Source organism: Myxine glutinosa, chromosome 1 (assembly GCF_964187855.1).
Source record: "Myxine glutinosa chromosome 1, kmMyxGlut1.1, whole genome shotgun sequence".
Taxonomy (NCBI): Eukaryota; Metazoa; Chordata; class Myxini; order Myxiniformes; family Myxinidae; genus Myxine; species Myxine glutinosa.
This window is the reverse complement of record NC_136261.1, coordinates 261,567,966-261,586,806: the sequence shown is the minus strand read 5'-3', so window position 1 is coordinate 261,586,806 and position 18,841 is coordinate 261,567,966. Positions and strand designations below refer to the sequence as shown.

General features: G+C 45.3%; 1 protein-coding gene across 4 annotated transcripts in view; it reads left to right on the top strand.

Moving 5' to 3' along the window:
* NHEJ1 (non-homologous end joining factor 1) overlaps positions 1 to 18,615 on the top strand; it is an 84,435-nt gene extending 65,820 nt beyond the window's left edge. For all 4 annotated transcript variants that reach the window (XM_078786323.1, XM_068130799.2, XM_078786332.1 and 1 more), the window contains 3 exons: positions 16,331 to 16,445; positions 17,780 to 17,928; positions 18,072 to 18,615. In XM_078786323.1, the coding sequence (XP_078642449.1) occupies positions 16,331 to 16,445; positions 17,780 to 17,928; positions 18,072 to 18,149 (342 nt within the window). In that variant the 3' untranslated portion in view covers positions 18,150 to 18,615. The remainder of the gene's footprint in view (positions 1 to 16,330; positions 16,446 to 17,779; positions 17,929 to 18,071) is intronic.
* Positions 18,616 to 18,841: the final 226 nt, after the last annotated feature.

Sequence of the window (18,841 nt, the reverse complement as noted above, 5' to 3'; positions counted from 1 at the left end):
TAATATTTAGATATTTCATAATTGGGCGATATCTCAGCCATCCTTTGAACTAGGAAGCTGAAATTTCGGCACAACAGTGAGCAAGTGCTTCGGCAAAAGTATTTTTTGTTTTTTGATTAATCAATTAATTGATTAGTTACTTCATTATTTTCGATTAATTAAGTACTTATATATTTCCTTTCTCATCTGGGCATTGTCTCAGGAACCTTTTGAGCTAGGAAGCTGATATTTGGACACGACAGTGACCAAGTGATGTGGCTATAAAGGATATTTTTGATTTATTGATCAATCAATCGATTAATAATTATTTATTGATTAATCAATTAATTATTTAGTTATTCGAGTAATGACTTAATTAATTTTTTTAAGTTACAGATTCGGATGAAATGGTGGTGGTTTAGGTATTGTGTAAGGCAATTGATTCAAAATTTAATTATCTTACCATTATTATTTATTTATTTTCATTATTAATCGTTTATTTATTTATTTTTCTCATCTGGGCAATATCTTAGGCACCTTTTGAGCTAGGAAGCTGATATTTGGACACGACAGTGACCAAGTGATTTGGCTACAAAGGATATTTTTGATTTATTGATTAATCGATCAATCGATAGATATATAGATCATCCTATTTGTAGTGATGGAACGTTTCCCTTTCTTTATATTTGTATCTGGTTTTGATATACACGTGTGATGTTTTTTTGTTTGAAAATGTGTTCTTTTTTGGTCATCGTACAGTATGATGAACTTTCCTTTTTGAGAAGGCAGTAGGATAGCTTAGTTGATAGTTTGTCGCATGCTTCTGCTCTTCTGGCAGAAGGTTTTTACACTATTCTATGAGGCCTCACGTATAATGTTACACTCCCTCTTTTTTATTTAGAATTTATCGTCTTCTGAATACAAGAAGTGGAACTGACATTTTAGATGATGTACAATATTGTCATGAGTCTGGGGGAGGATATTCGCCACCCCCATGAGGTTTGAGCTACCATGGCTCGTTGCAAAATAGTTGCAATGTTGGTTTATTGTACTTTGATGATAACTTTGTCAACCACAAAGTCCCTATGCACGTTGAGCAGTCTTGTCCGTGTTCGATACCCACGATGTATGCATGCTCAAAACTGCTGCTCTGATGTTGTACCAGCAGGGGGCGCTGCGTCTTGGAAAACGTCGGCCGTCGGATGGGAAAAGTAAAGCCGGCTGTCCAATCTGCATTTTCTTTGTGGACGTCAAAAGATCTCACATTATTAGTCGAAAATGGTCGGCCAATGTGTGCTGGTACACTGGACCAATTTCATGCTTGAGGTTAAAAGTATAATTAGTACTGGTACACCCAGTTTCACATCCATTGCCTGCATACACTCGGATTGCAAGGATGTGGAAGTACAGCACAGGCATAGTGGTCCAAATGGTTTCTCTTTCATATACATATCCTTGTATAGCTGATTTGTTTGTATGAAAAACTCGTCGTTTATATGAAAAACTCGTCGTTTATGGGCTCATTGACGGACGATTACCAGCAATTGCCTTAACACGGGTAAGAATAATATTTGAGCATCTCGTTTTTTAATATTTCGGATGCACATATTTATACTTTTTTCCCCCTCTTTCCTGCAATTTCATTTTTCCTTTCTCCAATTATCAGTACCCTCTCATTTCCGCAGCATTGATGGTATTTTTCGCTAAAGACGCTGCTTTTTCTGTGTTTACGTTCTCATCGCCGTGCCAATGACTGCAGCGACTTCAAAAGCGCCTCCCCTTCTGGGAACTGTTAGGGAAGACGTTTAAACTCATTACCGATTCGGCGTGACTGTTTGTTTCGGATCGGCCGCTAATTAGGCCAAATGAAGTGAAAAAATAAACGGTGTAACAATCCAAGCAAAGGTTGCAGAGCGCAGTGCGCGAGCGCACACCGCGCATGGAGCCCGCAGCACGCGGTGGCACGACCCTCCCGACGCACTGTCTGCACCCAATTTGTTTTTGCAGCTATTTCCATGCCGAGAGAAACCGGCTGAGAGCCCGAGGGGGGCGCCTGGGAACGCCAATAGGTGCTAAAGCTTGGGAGCGCCAGTACAGCAAATGACCCCGAAGAGAGCTTTGACATGAAAAGGGAACAGGAGGGGTCATGGTGTCAGTTAACCTTATTGTTACTCTTCTATACCTGCAGGGAGTGTGGAGGCCATATATATATATATATATATATATATATATATATATTGTTACGGATCGCGGATTGGATGTTATTTACTGAGCGGTTGGTATGACCGCGACTGAACAGTTATTCCCCGATTCTTCCCCAACTCACCCGATTCCACTCGAACGTTGGCCAAATCGCGCTACGCTAAATCAATGATGGAAAGGACACAACGACTGGGATAGATGGAATGACGCAAGGGGTACAGTTCTCAAGACCTCCGGAGGAGGATATAATTAGTGGTGGAGAAAAGGGGTAGATTACAAGGTAGAGTGAGGTAAAAGACACAGAAGAGATAGGCACTTAGATACAATCTTATCTATCCCAGACAGACCACAGACAAACGGAACAAGGCTGACTTACACAGGGATTGATGGCAGGGAAGGACAGGTCGGTTGATAGCACAAGGTGCACCTTGGCTCGGGGACAGGATCAAGCACGGTCCAAAAGATGCAGGGAGGCCTCACAGCGCTCGGAGGTGGCGTCTTTCTTCTCCAAGCTCAGCGCGCATCTGACGTCACCTCCCTCTTCCTGCGCATGCTCAGCGGGGAGTCACACGCCCTCGGCTGGTTGACTCCGCCCCAGATGGGACCGGTCCGCCACTTCTATTGGGTGCGGGGGTTACCGGGCTCCGCCCTTGACGAGGAGCTGACAGCGAGCCCCTACGTGGTAACCCCGTCGAGCACATGTTCGATGGCGGCTCGTTGGAAAGGCCTGGTGCCCTCCCAACACCCCCTACCAACCAAGCCGGAGTGAGGACGCGGACTCCTCGTGCCGCCGCCATTGTTGTTGTTGTTGTTGTTGTTGCTGAACCGTGAGGAAGAGCTGCGGGGAGGTATTGGGAGGTCCTAAACTTCCTAACGGTGCCATACAATCACATTCTGGTGCAACGAAGAGTCAGAATTAATGGAAACGAGTCCTTAACTGACATAGACTAAGAATAACTAGCAAGATGTCCTATAGTTGTCTACGTGAGATGCGGTGGACCTGGATGCGACATTTAATGGGGGAAATAGGGGGAGGTCGGGTCTACAGAGTGTTGTTTACAGAAAATGGGACTAGGGAATGGGGGATTGGGGATAGTTGGGAAGTATGGAGGAAATAGGGGAATATTTACAAGCGGATATGGATGGATGCCAATCCCATATCCGCAACATTGCACCCTTCTCTACCTCGGGGCGGCCCGACCCGATAAATTTTTACCTGCGTTAGTGTGGCACTCAGATGTAGTTCCCTCTACTATTAACTCAACCCTGAGTGCGACAGTTTTACAGATGTTCACAAATGAGTAAATATGTCCCCCTGCGACGTTGCACCCTTCTCCTAACAGAAACACACCCACAGGATAAACGAATCGCGGAAAGCATTCTCAAACTAAACATACAGCCGGTAGGGAGCATCATTTACACAAGACTACACTGATATTTACACTACGATCCAGGACCTGTTCTTTGAGGAACACATGCAGATGTTATGCATAGAGAGAGAGCACGCATGCCAGCATCGATACACCAACCCACGAGTGCCCTGTGGCCCTACGGCCTTTAATACTGTGCAGAGCACCCCATCCAATCACCATTCTTCCACCCGCACCACAGATGCCAATATCCAACCACAATTTACCTGTACCCTCTACCTAACACTTACACTACCCGCCCCGGGTATTCGTGATGAGGGTCCATTCTTCCCCCATTCACACCTTCGCACCATCCACTCCACTCCATAGTTTCCACCATACTCACTCCACGACCATCCATTCCAATACTCCATATATTCCACACTCCATGTCTTCCACACAACCATTTATTCCATACACCTGTTGGTGCACACCTGTGCACTCACACCTGGTGCCACCTGCACCCTCCTTCCTTCCTGGACCATTTGGTCAACACCACACACATCACCACTACTCCCTCATACACTGCTCCACACACCTGTTCAGTTGCACACCTGTGCAATCACACCTGTTCAATTCTCAAACACACGGCATCATCTCATCTAACTACTCCCCTCTGAAACTTGCGCTTCCCAGTCGTCCCTTTAAGCTATTGCGCTCCCACGTCATTATCATCCACACTAATCTACCTGCGTCCCCACTACAGATATCAGTCACTAACTAATCTTAACGTCACCTAAGGTCATCTTCTAGGGCCCTACACACAATATCCTAACCCACCCGGGCTAGTTTTCACTGCCATCAACCCCATAAACTAGTGCTCCTTTGCCCCCCCTTTGTGAGGGATGGTGGATTGGCCATCCCACCACATCGGGCATCTCCCACTACCAATTTTGCACATCAAATTTCAACAAATCAAAAATTTGCCAATCACTACTCATCATCTACCAATCATTACTGCCAATCCTTTGCCAATCATCAAATTTTGTTTTTCTAATTTCGGGGCCAAAACACTATCCTCGTCATTACAGTCTACTTACTAATGCCTCTCGGTGCGCCAATTTACTTCTAAAGCTCGGCTTCGTACAGCCAAGCCATGAATGCGGGTTGTTTGGTGCCAGCGGCTGGATACGTCCCGCATTCGGTGCAGGGAAGGAGGTTTACCCGGGCCGAGGTCCCACGCACCATCTCGGCACGGAGCCATCCCATGGCCCGATCTCGACCTGCCGGAATGCCTCAACAAAAAGTGGTCGCCATGACGACCCTTCCTATCGGGCTGCCCGCTCCGCCTAGTGGAGCACGGACGCGGCCGTTCAAAGTGAGGCCCAGCGTGGATCGCGTACGGCGGTCCTTTCGAACCCGCCGTGGCTCGGATCCCCGCTGGTTCTCGCGGCACGCGAAGCCCGGCACGCACCGAGGGCCCGATTCGGCTAAAAGTCGCTCTAACCGCTAACCGGTTACCGTCGATGCCTCACCTGCATGCTTACACGCATACGCTACCCCTTTCTTGCTCATACCTCCAGCTGTTCCCATGCTCCTCGTACCTTTCCTTACACACCTCGGTACACTCATTCCACTCACAGCCTTGGTCACAAACCTGACCACCGAACACTTTGGCACACATTCGTTGTTCGCACACCTCACCAACACACCTCTTCGCGCCCCTTCCTCGGTCACCTCCTCTGTGACAATCACAGGTGTGCTTTCACTCGCACACCCAACCACGTGCCTCACGACCAACTCAAGTGTGCATTCCCACACACGCTCTACCATTCCAGGTGTGCATCCTTCCATTCCAGGTGTACATCCTCGCTCACCTGTCACAACTAACTCACGCTCCATGTCACTCTCCCCACTCTCACCTCCACTCTCGGTCGCGCACTCACCCTTACTTTTGACAGCGCACTCTTTCCCCATGCACCTGTCCGTCACACATCTTTCTCGCACACCCTCTCCCGTTACATCCTCTGTAACACTCACCACAGGCGTGCATTCTCCCTTTACACCCTCCGTAACACTCCTCACTACGCGCTTCCATGTGCTCCCTTGCACACGCGCTACGACCGACTCACTCTCGACAGCACCCTCACTCCTTGGCACGCACTTTTTCCTCACACACCCCAGAGTCGGACTTTCTGGCACACCCCCTTTTTCGCACACCAGACCTGTCGCACACTTCACCAACGGCCTCTCACGAACACCCGGGTCCATCTCGACCCCCAAGCTTCTTAAATCACCTGGCGCATCATACGCACGACCATATTGGTCACCACTTACACCGGGTCCTCTTTCTCTTCGCTTCTCCTCCATCACCTGCGAATCCCTCATCCGGTTAATGAGCACATCATCACGATCCGAACACAGACTTTGGACCAATTCTTTTACTTCCTCCTTTATCTCTTTCTTATCCTCTCTCCGTCGCTTCTTAATTTCGCTCACCCCTTCTTCCACTTCTTCTAATTTCTGCTTCACCTCCTTCATCTCCTCGTGCGCCCCCTTAAGTTCTTCCTCTAACTCCACCTTATTTTTTTCTATGTGCTCCCGCACCTCCCGCTCTTTAACCTCCATCACCTCTACCACCTTGTTCATTTTCCTCGTCAGGTCCTCATGTACCGTCTGACACTCTTTTTTAATTACCCCTACGTCCTTTTTCATCTCCTTCTGTGTCGATTTTAAACCCTCTATTACCGCTGTGTTCTTCTTTACCTGGTCCCCCAACTCCTTTTGTCCCACTGTCAGTTGTTCTCGTCCCAGCGTCAACTCCTCTATACCACCTTGCAATTTTACAGTCCCCTTTCTCACCTCCTTCTCCATGCGCTCCTTACAGTGCCTCACCTCCTCACGCACTCCTCCGACCTCCTCACTCACACCTCTTCTGATCTCCTCTCCCATCACTTGCATCTCCTGCCCAGATGCCACCCTCATCTGCTCCATTTCCTCCCTGTGAGCATCCAATTTAGTTTCTACCCCCATTCTGACCCCCTCTATCTGCTGCCCCATTTTTTAAACTTCCCTTTCCACTTGGTCCCTCATGTCCCTCAATTTGCCTTCCATACTGTTTTCTAACCCCTCTAACCCCTTTTGCATCCCTTCCATTTGATTCTCTTGAGCGGCCATTCTGTTTTCTACCCCCGTTAACCCATGTTTCACCCCTTCTATTTGATTCTCTTGAGCGGCCATTCTGTTTTCTACCCCCATTAACCCATGTTTCACCCCTTCTATCCCATTGTCTAACCCCTCTAATTTCTTGTCTAATCCCTCACCGGTACTCCTCGCTTCGTCCCTCATTACCCCCAATTGCTCACTCTGAGCCCTCGCTTCGTCCCTCATTACCCCCATTTGGCCCTCCAATCGCTCACCCAATCGCTCACTATCAGCCCTCATCTCGTCCTTCTGCAGGTTGAGGGACGCCTGCATTTGTACCATAAATTGCTCCATGAGGGCCTGCATTTGGGCCATTCCTCCCACTTGTGCAGCGGGTGCGGCCGCCGTAGCCATGTGCGAGGCGCCATTTTGCGCGCCCGTAACCTCGTGCGCGAGGACGCCATTTTGCGAACCTGCCGCCCTCACTGCTTCGCTCTCCTCATGTCCCTCAATTTGGTCCTGGATCGACCCTGCCTCACTCTCCTCTACCGGAACCCAGCCGTCTTGATCTGCCATAGCGCGACTTTCAAAATTCGGGTTTTTATTTTAAAACAAAACAAATTTCACAGTTAATAATTTCGAGCGCGTGAAGCGCGCTTCGGGTCCAATCTCACTTCCTGACACCAATTGTTACGGACATGGCTAAAGATGTTGCTTGACCGAGCGGAATGGCCGCCGTGTTCGCACAGTTTACCCGATTACCCCCAACTCACCCGATTCCACTCGAACGTTGGCCAAATCGCGCTACGCTAAATCAATGATGGAAAGGACACAACGACTGGGATAGATGGAACGACGCAAGGGGTACAGTTCTCAAGACCTCCGGAGGAGGATATAATTAGTGGTGGAGAAAAGGGGTAGATTACAAGGTCGAGTGAGGTAAAAGACACAGAAGAGATAGGCACTTAGATACAATCTTATCTATCCCAGACAGACCACAGACAAACGGAACAAGGCTGACTTACACAGGGATTGATGGCAGGGAAGGACAGGTCGGTTGATAGCACAAGGTGCACCTTGGCTCGGGGACAGGATCAAGCACGGTCCAAAAGATGCAGGGAGGCCTCACAGCGCTCGGAGGTGGCGTCTTTCTTCTCCAAGCTCAGCACGCATCTGACGTCACCTCCCTCTTCCTGCGCATGCTCAGCGGGGAGTCACACGCCCTCGGCTGATTGACTCCGCCCCAGATGGGACCGGTCCGCTGCTTCTATTGGGTGCGGGGGTTACCGGGCTCCGCCCTTGACGAGGAGCTGACAGCGAGCCCCTACGTGGTAACCCCGTCGAGCACATGTTCGATGGCGGCTCGTTGGAAAGGCCTGGTGCCCTCCCAACACCCCCTACCAACCAAGCCGGAGTGAGGACGCGCACTCCTCGTGCCGCCGCCGTTGTTGTTGTTGTTGTTGTTGTTGCTGAACCGTGAGGAAGAGCTGCGGGGAGGTATTGGGAGGTCCTAAACTTCCTAACGGTGCCATACAATCACATTCTGGTGCAACGAAGAGTCAGAATTAATGGAAACGAGTCCTTAACTGACATAGACTAAGAATAACTAGCAAGATGTCCTATAGTTGTCTACGTGAGATGCGGTGGACCTGGATGCGACATTTAATGGGGGAAATAGGGGGAGGTCGGGTCTACAGAGTGTTGTTTACAGAAAATGGGACTAGGGAATGGGGGATTGGGGATAGTTGGGAAGTATGGAGGAAATAGGGGAATATTTACAAGCGGATATGGATGGATGCCAATCCCATATCCGCAACAATATTATATGTACACACACACAGTGCCTATATAAAGTCTACACCCCATTTCAAAATTTTCACCTTTTGTTGCCTTATAGCCTGAAATTGAATTGCATTAAATCATTTTTTTTTTCCACCTTTATTAACACATCATAACCCACAACTTCCAAGTGATAGATAAATTCTACAAATTTCAGAAAAATAAATGAAACAAGTACATATATATTCAAAGTACACCGCCCCCTTGCCAAATAAATAACATCTTCTTACGTGGTGCGGTGTACAAAATACCCCCAAAAATTAAATAAGTCATTAATCGAAAAGGATTCATATTTATTGATTAATCAATTCATTAATAAATCCATTAATTGATTAATCAATAAATCAAAAATATCCTTTCTAGCCAAATCACTTTTGATCAATATTTGTGACTTTTAGAGCATAGACGTCGAATTGTTTACAGACAGACGGACGACGGACACTGGGTGTCGACAAAAACTCAGCTCAGCAAAAACTCAGCGAAAACCTCGGTATTGTGTAAGACAATTGATTCAAAATGTAATTATCTTACCATTATTATTTCTTTATTTTCATTATTAATCATTTATTTATTTATTTTTCTCATCTGTGCAATATCTCAGGCACCTTTTGAGCTAGGAATCTGATATTTGGACACGACAGTGACCAAGTGATTTGGCTACAAAGAATATTTTTGATTTATTGATTAATCGATATATATATATATCGATATATATATATCGATATATATATCGATCGATATATATATCGATATATATATCGTTTTTTATTGTCATAACTATTTTACCTATAACTTTCTTTCTGAAGGCCTCAGAGAGCTCTTTTGATCTAGGCATGGTGACGCCGCACACTTCAACAACGAAGAGCAAACCAAACTAAATGTCTGAGGTTTAAATAAGACAGGTTCCTCCAAGATCCTCTCTAACGATGTTCTCATCATTTGCACCTGAGCTGATGCACCTGATTCTAATTTTAGGTATTTGAAGTAGTGATAAATGTAGGGGTGTACTTACTTTTTCCACATGTGAAATTTGCATTTATGTTTATTTAAATTATACAATGGACTACAAAATGTAAATGTTTCATGATATTTGTTAAATTAATATCACCTTTATCTATCAATATTGTTGAAATGAAGATTAAATAGCTGTATGTTGAAATATGCTGAAAAAGTCAAAACTTTACATGGGGTGTACTTACTTTTTCACGTGACTGTATGTGTGTGTATATATATACATATACATATACATATACATATACAGTATATATATATATAGATATATATATATATATATATATATAAATATAAATATATATTTATTTATATATATATATATACACACACACACACACATAATCCAGGGCAAAAAAAATGAGCCAAGTCAATTTTTTCACATTTTTTGTCATAACTATTTTACCATACTTTAAAAAATCATCACAACATGCAGAAATAACTATAAGTCAGTATGGAATAGCTCGTCCCTTAGCTTTGTCTTTTGGTCAAACTTTTGCAAAGCCTCTTGCACCAAGAAATGTCAATAATGTCCCATTCATGTTTCACAGCTTCCCAAGGTTGGTCAGAATTTGCAAATTTCCTTCCAATACGTTTGTGCTGAATATGGGCCCAAAGATTGTATATGGGGTTTAAATCGGGGCTCTGGTCAGGCCAAAACTCAAGTTTCAGAGACTTTTTCTCCAACCACTTTTTTGCTTGCTTTTGCAGTATCGGCCTGGGCATTATCTTGTTGAAAAATTATTTGCTTTTATCTCCAGGAACTAACGTATGGAGGCTGGGAAGTATTCCTTATGTACACCGCTCCTTTCCTATTCCATCCCCAGACACTGCATGACGTCATCGCTGGGCACCGAAGGGGGCTTGGCAATGACGCGCGCTGAAAGGGAGTACTCAGTTTTCACTCTGGTTTCTTTCTTGTTACCCTAGCCAGAGGAGAGAGTATTGCATTTGAGTCCGTTTGTCGGTTTGTCCACACAGAATAAATATGATTTTCTCTGCAGCCTTTGGTCCAATTGACAGGAATTTTCACCATGGATGCACCTCCACCTGTATAATTTTTTGTTATTGATGATTATGAGGTTATATGTCACGTGGTATGGGCGCCATCTTAGAAAAACCGAAAAACTGCACCGAAAAACATCTCCGAAAGCGCTGCATCGAAAAAATTGAGACATGGCTCTTTGTAAAGAACTCTTTTGCAGAACTGCTCCTTTCCCGTCCTCTTTTCACGTACCCATTTTTTCATTGACTAACATTTCCCCTCCTCTTTTTACCTGTATAATTTTTCTTCGGGAAGTATTCCTTTTTTGTCGGGGATATTACACGGGACGGGATCGTGAAGGAAAATATTCCCCATGACTGATATTAATCAGTCATGGGGAACAACATATGTTAATGATGATGTCATCGGTGTCTCCATTATGATGTCATAATTCGACAAGTACAAAACTTCATCTGATCAAGATGAAATTTCTTGACCGTCATCGAGGGATAAATTGGTGGAGAAAAAAAGAATAATGATGACGTCATCGGTCACGTGGTTCGGCCGCCATATTTGTTTTAACACAAAAGCCTTAAAAACCACTAAAACATGACCTGGCGATGGTCTGCAATCTCTGATTGCTCTTTCTTGTTTGTTTTCCTGTTTGATTGTCCGGGCGATATCTCAGCCATCATTTGAGCTTGGAAGCTGATATTCGGACACGACAGTGACCAAGTGATGTGGCTATAAAGGATATTTTTGTTTCATTGATTAATCAATTGATCGATTTATCATTTATTGATTAATGAATGAATTAATTATTTTTTCCATTAATGACTTGTTTAATTAATTTTCAAAAAGTTACAGCTTTGGATGAAACACTGGTAGTTGAGGTATGCTCGCAGCCAATAATTGATTAAGAAATAATTTTACGATTATTATTTACTGACTTTAATTATGCAATTAATCAGTCAATTATAATTGTACACCTTTCCCTCCCAATACCGTCTATATGTGCGATCAAGATGGATGTTATTTATTTATTTGGCATGGGGGCGGTGTACTTTGACTGTTCACACCTTATCGGCTCACCAACACCAGCAGATGAAAATGCACCCGAGACCATGATTTCACCTCCTCCATGCTTCAAAGTTGTTGAAATGCACTCAGGGTTGAATCTCTCACCAGATATGTGAAGGCAATATTTTGGGGCATTAATGCAAAGTCAACCCCCCTGGCGTTAATTCAGCGAATCCCGGTCGATCGCTGAATTAACGCCAGGGGGATGACTCAGCCTGTCATCCTTCCGAGGTCGGCAAATTGAGTACCAGCTTGCTGGGATGAATGATCCCGGTGTGTACCCCGGTTTAGAATAGGTACAGTGGTACACCGTATCCCTGCGCATCGTAAGAGGCGACCCAGGGTTGGCGTCAGGTAGGGCAGCCGGCCATAAAAACATTGCCTCAAACAGGGAACCATGATTGTCATGGGGCCCGCAAGGCTAACCCCCGCTCTAGCGGGGAAAATGGCCTTAAAAACGATCATTCATTCATTCATTCATTCATTCATTCAATGCAAAGCTGAAATCTTGATTCATCACTCCAATAACTCTCCGAAACCAGTCTGAATCACAGTTTCCATATTCGGCCAAAAAGTGCAATCTGTCCTGAATGTTTTTTCTTAGATTATAATAGAGGCCTCTTAGCACATGTTCTTGAGGCAAAACCAGCATCATTCAACCTCGTGATGGTCCTTCTGGAAACGGTCTGGTTTTCAGCAGTTCTGAACTCCTCTCACACTTTCCGCAGGCTTTTCTTTCTTTCCCGGAGAACTAAGAATTTCAGTCGCCTGTCATCTTTACTTGTAGTAGCTATATATATATATTCTTGTTCCTTCCTACGCCATCGAACTGCTCACGGTAGCACAGTTCGCTGGGCAAGTGCACATCCCAAACCGAGCCAGCCGTGGGTTCTCGGCACCATTTGACCGTGGTAACGTAGCACTTTGTTCTGACTCAGCGGTTCGTCTCACAGAGGCGATCAAGTGGCGAAGTTCATGTTCAAAGACCCGCCGAACTTGCACCTGGCACAGCTGTCGGCCGCAGGCCGGCTCTCCGGCCGTGAATCAGAGAGCTGCTTCCACGCGGTCGCTTTCACTGCTTTTTCACTGTTTGTGTTTATGTCTGCAATGACTAATTACATCGAGGGATGGAAAAGTGCTTTGAAAAATGAATAGAAGATTTATCGTCTTGGTTTAAACTTATTTAATCGAAACAAAAAGTTTCTTCTTCCTTGTTTTTTCTTCCCATCGTTCTACATGTTTCCAGCTCCGCTGTTGCGCGGCTTTATTTATTTCAGCAGTCGCAGCTGTTCGCGTCCGCAATCGGGATCGTGAAAGGTAGAGCGCCCCACACGGTGCAGGTAGCAATTACAAGTGTAAGAAGCGTTGGGGGAATTGAAAGGGGACGAATCACGTGGTTTCGTTTCGCTGAGCAGCGAATTTTGCTCGTGTGTGTTTGTGTTCTAATCCTCGTTCAGGATGGAGCGATGTGACTCAGCCGATTAGTATTTAAAGCAGCGACACGGGACCTTGAAGTCATCTATTCAACTTTAGCCACTCCAGTTGCGCCTCCCACTCCCGACGGGCTCCCAGGCCACCCTCCGCCACATAGCGATCTCGAGTTTAAACAGTCCCGACTCGGAATACCTCGTCCTGATGATCGATTCTGCTTTTGTAACAACGTTACAGCACGTAAAATATGCTCCCGACGTGATTCTGCTATATGAAGGTCGAGGGATTCCATTATTATATTTACACTATTACTGGGATGTCTACGGCTGTGCTTTTGGCCTGACTGTTGCAAGTTAAAACAGGGTTTTTTCACTATTTAAACAGTTAATCTGTATCGGGGATACAGTAATATGAGTATTATCACATTTTATCCTCATTGTTGTAATTTATCATAAACTTTCACCCTTGTCTTGCATTGAGGGTGAGGCGACATTGCGCACGCCGTCCATCGTTAAGCCGTATGACCCGTCTGCTAGCTCCGGTCTTTGGTGGGCGTTCATGATCCCACGGTGTCTTTCGTGTAGAGTAGGCGAGTTATCACTGACGTCCTGGCCAAGTTACAAATTACTACCCTGACCGATTGCTGTGAAGGCCAAGGAAAACGACCCAGTATAACCCTTGCCAATAGACTGCTGCAGACGTTCCGTAGAGAGCATGGTACATGGATTATGCTGAAGATGAGCAGGTACGCGAGTCTTGTACAACAACAACAACAACATGCATTTTAAGGCCATGTTCCCTGCTAGAGCGGGGGTTAGCCTTGCGGTCCCCATGACAATCTTCTCCATCTTGCCCTATTTTCTGCATCTCTCCTTGTTAACCCCCTTGCCCGCATTTCTTCTTCCACCACCTTTAGCCAAGTCTTTCTCGGTCTTCCCCGTCCTCTACTTCCTTGTACATTCATTTCCATCACTCTTCTCAACCAGTCACTTTCATCCTTCCTCAACACATGACCAAACCATCTCAACCTGTTCCTCTTCACAGCATCAATCACAGGCTCTATTCCCATCATCTTTCGCAATTCATCATTTGTCTTCCTCTCTCTCAACGATACTCCGCACATCCGTCGAACCATTCGCATTTCCACCCTTTCCAGCCTTCGTTGCTGCTCTACGTTCAAATTGGTCTTTTTTGGACCACAATAGCATTTTCACTTTGTCATAAATAGTTTGTTTTATCTTTTCCGTCAGTGTATCAACATGAAGATTATTAATACGTCAATCCAAAAATAATCACAGTAATCAAATGTGCAAGGAATAGTGTGACATCATCTGAGATTGCACCATCACGTAACCTCAACGCAACACACAGGCTCAGGAAACTGGTAATAAATCGATGGAAGCGCAACAGCCAGGTCCAAGGGGCCTTGGAGCTGGGCCGCAGACATGGATGCTGGCAGCAGGACATTTGTGCACCACAGAAGCCTCCCTCGGGGTGCATCATGAATGGCTTGATAAGGACCAGAGCTCGTGTTTGTGCTGCCGCTGTGTTTAAGTAACCCAGAGGATGAGGGTTGTGAAAGTGAGGAAAGGGCTATTGGGTGCATCAGGAAATCTGATCGGGTTTGGTCATCAACAAATCGCCCAATTGGACTTGTGAAAGGTTCCTGGTTCAAGTCCACCGCTGTGTTAGCTGCGAGCACGACAGCCGACCTGATGTGATAGCAAAACGGCAATCTTTTCAATGGCCGTGGAACTGCTGCCAACAAAGATATACGAATCGTGTCCTCAAGGAGGTCTTCATGGCTGCCTATCATGGAATGAACCACGATGTCAGTTTTTCAGGAAGGTTATAATTTCATCTCGGGTGCAGATATAAAGTTTAATGGCAATGGATAGAAGGTTTCAATATACCGCTAGTGACATGGAGGAAGTTTACTCCACATGGTAAAGAGATCCAGGTGGGGATCATTCTTGGCCTTTTGTTTGGAGATAGCAATTGTACACAAGGATTTAAGAAAATGTCAGTGTATTTTTATTATTATTATTAAGGTTTTTTATACATGGGAATACCGCTTTTTTATACCGCTTTTCTCACCGTACTCAGCGGGGAATTTCCTCAGGAGGAATTTCTTCCTCCCCATGGATTCCAACAAATTGGGATTGTCCGTGCTCTATTATTTTCAAGCAAGGAAGCAGCACATACAATTTTAAAGTCTTTGGTGTGACCTAAACAGGTCCAAACAGGATGGGTGTGTTTTTAGGAGACAGCATCTCCTTACTGGATGGCCGTTGGCTCCCTATGGGACCTCATCTGCCCTTTCTCAGTCATGGCAGGGTGTCAGGGGTGTTGGTTTAGTCGCCAGCATCCAGACTATGTGGCAGGTAGCACTGGGTAACATGTGGCAGGTAGCAGTCCTAAAAGGACTGACCTGACTAGATGACTCGAACTATTGACTAGAACTATTGCGTTCCAATGTACGAGTATCTACAACCAATACCATGGGTGAGGTGGATTGACAGGATAGCTAAGGTAGTGATATGGCACCCTCTGATTTGCATAGACTGGATTTGAATCTCAGCACACCTGTAAACTATCATCCTGGTGTTTCGCATGCATGGCGAGGCATGAATGTGTTTGCAGTCCCTTGGATAGACGTTAAACCAGGCGTCACATCTGCCAGCATTAGTTGGTGGCCTTTAAAGAACGTAGTGTTCACCCTGAAGAGTAAGCGAGTTATCACCGGCACTCTGGCCAAATTTGCGCTCCAACCTACACATCGGCAGCACAGCTGCACTCCCGGCAAGTGATGCTACCCACAGATATGCATTGCGTTGGAAAGAAGAAGAAGAAGACCCAATGGTTTGTATCCAAGTTAGATGTACATTCACTTATTGGCAAAGGAGGTGATGACATTATTTTTGGTTGTTTGTGGGGTAAAGTGGAGACCACCTTTAGAGGCCATTTTCCCCCGCATAGCAGGGGTTGGCCTTTTTCAGGCACCGTGGTCCCCTTTTTGAAGCAAGGTTTTATGGCCGGATGCCCTTCCTGCCGCCAACCCTGTTAGTCACCTATTGCGACACAGGGAATTACCAGCAAGCTGGTACTCAATTTGCCGACCTCGGTGGGATGACAGGCTGAGTCAACCCCCCTGGTGTTAATTCAGCGATCGACCGGGATTCGAACCCAGGATCGTAGGATCACAAGATGGCCTCCTATTTCCATTTTTGGGGAAAAGTGGGGAGGGCAATAATTATTATACAATTAACTTTTTTCATGACCGGATCTGCTGTCCACATTCCCTCCCTAGCATATGACATGGTGCGTGCAGCAACCTGCAGCGGTGCTTTGTGACCCCAAGCTGCAGGAGCTTTACCAAGAAGTGATGAGACGAGTAACAATGGAGACTGGGATCAAAAACACAGGTACGAATATCGCAGGCATGACAAAACTGTCATAACATCCACCTGCGTGGTTTACTCAAATGCAGGAAGTAATATCGTTTGACCAAATTTTGTCATTATTTAGCTAAAACGGAGATGTCTTTTCACATCCTATTTGCACATTTTATTTCTTTGGGATTGGCAGGATAGCCCAAAGGTAGCATAGTCATTGTGGAATTGTGTAGTCTGGGGTTTATTCCTGACAATTCTGATGCTTTGAAAGCAGGCCTTTATGCCAAGGGGTACATGATCCTTCAAAGGGTATGCATAGGTTTGCTGCCCTGAATAATAGCCTTCGATGGGGGATGCTAAAGATCCCACAGTACCTTTTGAAAATAGTAGGCCGTGTGTGCTGGTATTCGGTCCTATTACAAATTCCTGCTCTTGACAGAGGGTGGCTTCAACAGCAACCTGCAATATAGTAGGTGACCTCCCCGGGGAATATTATAAAAGCAAAGGAGATGCTTGCGATGTAGTTATGGGCCTCCTTAATACCTTTCTGGTGCATCTTGTGGTGGTCTGCCTGAGGACAAGTTCCAGGCTGCCAAACACTGGGTGGTTTGTCATTGCCTTTCCAGTTGTAGTCATGGCCGCCGACAATCACCTACTCTCTGTGAAAGACTGTGGGATATTTAACGTCCATGAGTAGCAACCCATGCTTGCAGATGGTCCCCCACCTTGATGTCCCACCCCACGGACGGCGCACCCACTGATGCATTGCCTTCCCTGTGGAACACAAAGGTGATAGTCTATAGTCCAGTCAGGAATCAAACCAGACTAGATTGCTCAAAGGTGAGTGCACTACCTCTGAGTCGGACTCCGTTGTGCCTCACACGATGTTTATTAATTATTCAAATTGGATTTGCATGAATTGCAGACGTGTTGGACAGAGAAGGTTCAGGGGTTGCCAAAATTTGTCAGTTTGCTGCTTTCTTCTCACAGCACCTTGCTACCGCCATGGAATGTCTCAAATGTTCTTCAAAGGACAGTCTGTGTGTATATGTCTGTCTCTCTCTCTCTCTCTCTCTCTCTCTCCCTCTCTCTCTCTCTCTCTCTCTCTCCCTCTATCCCTCTCTCTCACCCTCTCTCCCTCTATCCCTCTCTCTTTCTCCCTCTCTCCCTCTGTCTCTCTCTCTCTCTCTCTCTCTCTCTCTCTCTCTCGCTCTTTAAAAATTTATATATATATATATATTCATAAAGAAAGTAGGAATGTTAAGATGAAACGTCTGATTGCCACTAGTATTTATTCCGATATACGGTAGTGGTTAACTCCACCGGCAGTGCCACAATCTCATGGTTTCTGCCTCTACCTGCAGAATGCCTGATTGCAGACACGGCTCCCTGTGAGGCAGACACTGTGAGTGGAGAGAGCAGCACCGTTTTGCAGAATCCTACCTTGTCCAACCGTGTTAGGGACCGTGTGCCAACCACACAACCCTCAGTGTGCCCAGAACTCATCCCCAAGGTCAGAGCTCTCTGGATGCCACATTTTCTCCAAAGAACATTGTGCACAAAGCAGGACATATTGGCATGTATTATTATTATAATGCGTTATTTTCTTCCACCATTGTCAAAACAAAGCGACTTATTTCACCTCTCACCTAACAGGCTGAGAATACAAGCCGGAAAGATCCCTCAGGAGCATCTCACAGATCTCGTAAAAAGCCTCGAGGTCTCTTTCAGTGAATCAGAGGGACATTGGGCCTAGAATGGTCTACCTGGCTCCATGCACCTTTTTCCATACATCATATAATGGAAGACGGGAACTGATAACATGTGTAACGAACGAGTCATCACTTACTGATTTTATGGCTTCCTTTATACTCAGAAGGACTTGATTTTTACAAATTGCAACAAAATACCAAGTGAAAATAACAAGCTATTATTTATTTTATCTGTTGTATTTTAGCCTTTCGCTTCACAATGGAAGTTCGGAAACACAACGCCATTGAATGCATTTTGTCATGAAAATTTAAAAACGTCATAACAAGGGCCTTGTTTGATAGCTCACCAAAGTGGCTGTACTTTTAATCAATTAAACGAAAGAGGTTTTTAACCAGCTTCTTTAACGTGTGAACAGATTTTTAGCCTCATCTGCAAACTATGTGAAATTATTATGGTGCAATTAAATAAATTATTCATTTTGCTGTTACTCTGTCTGCAATTTCCTTTGCAGTGCAAGTCTTGCTTTTGTTTCACAGTAAAGTAGGTGGAAGAAGATGCTGTGCATAAGTATCCTATGTGTCAAAAGATAACAATAATTAACTCGTTTTCCACGAATCTTTGTCATGCGAGTTCAGCAATTTCCATCCATTGGTTTACTTTTCCTCCGAGAAACTTTCCAGTAACCTATCAGATTTCCTCAATCGGTTAAGTTG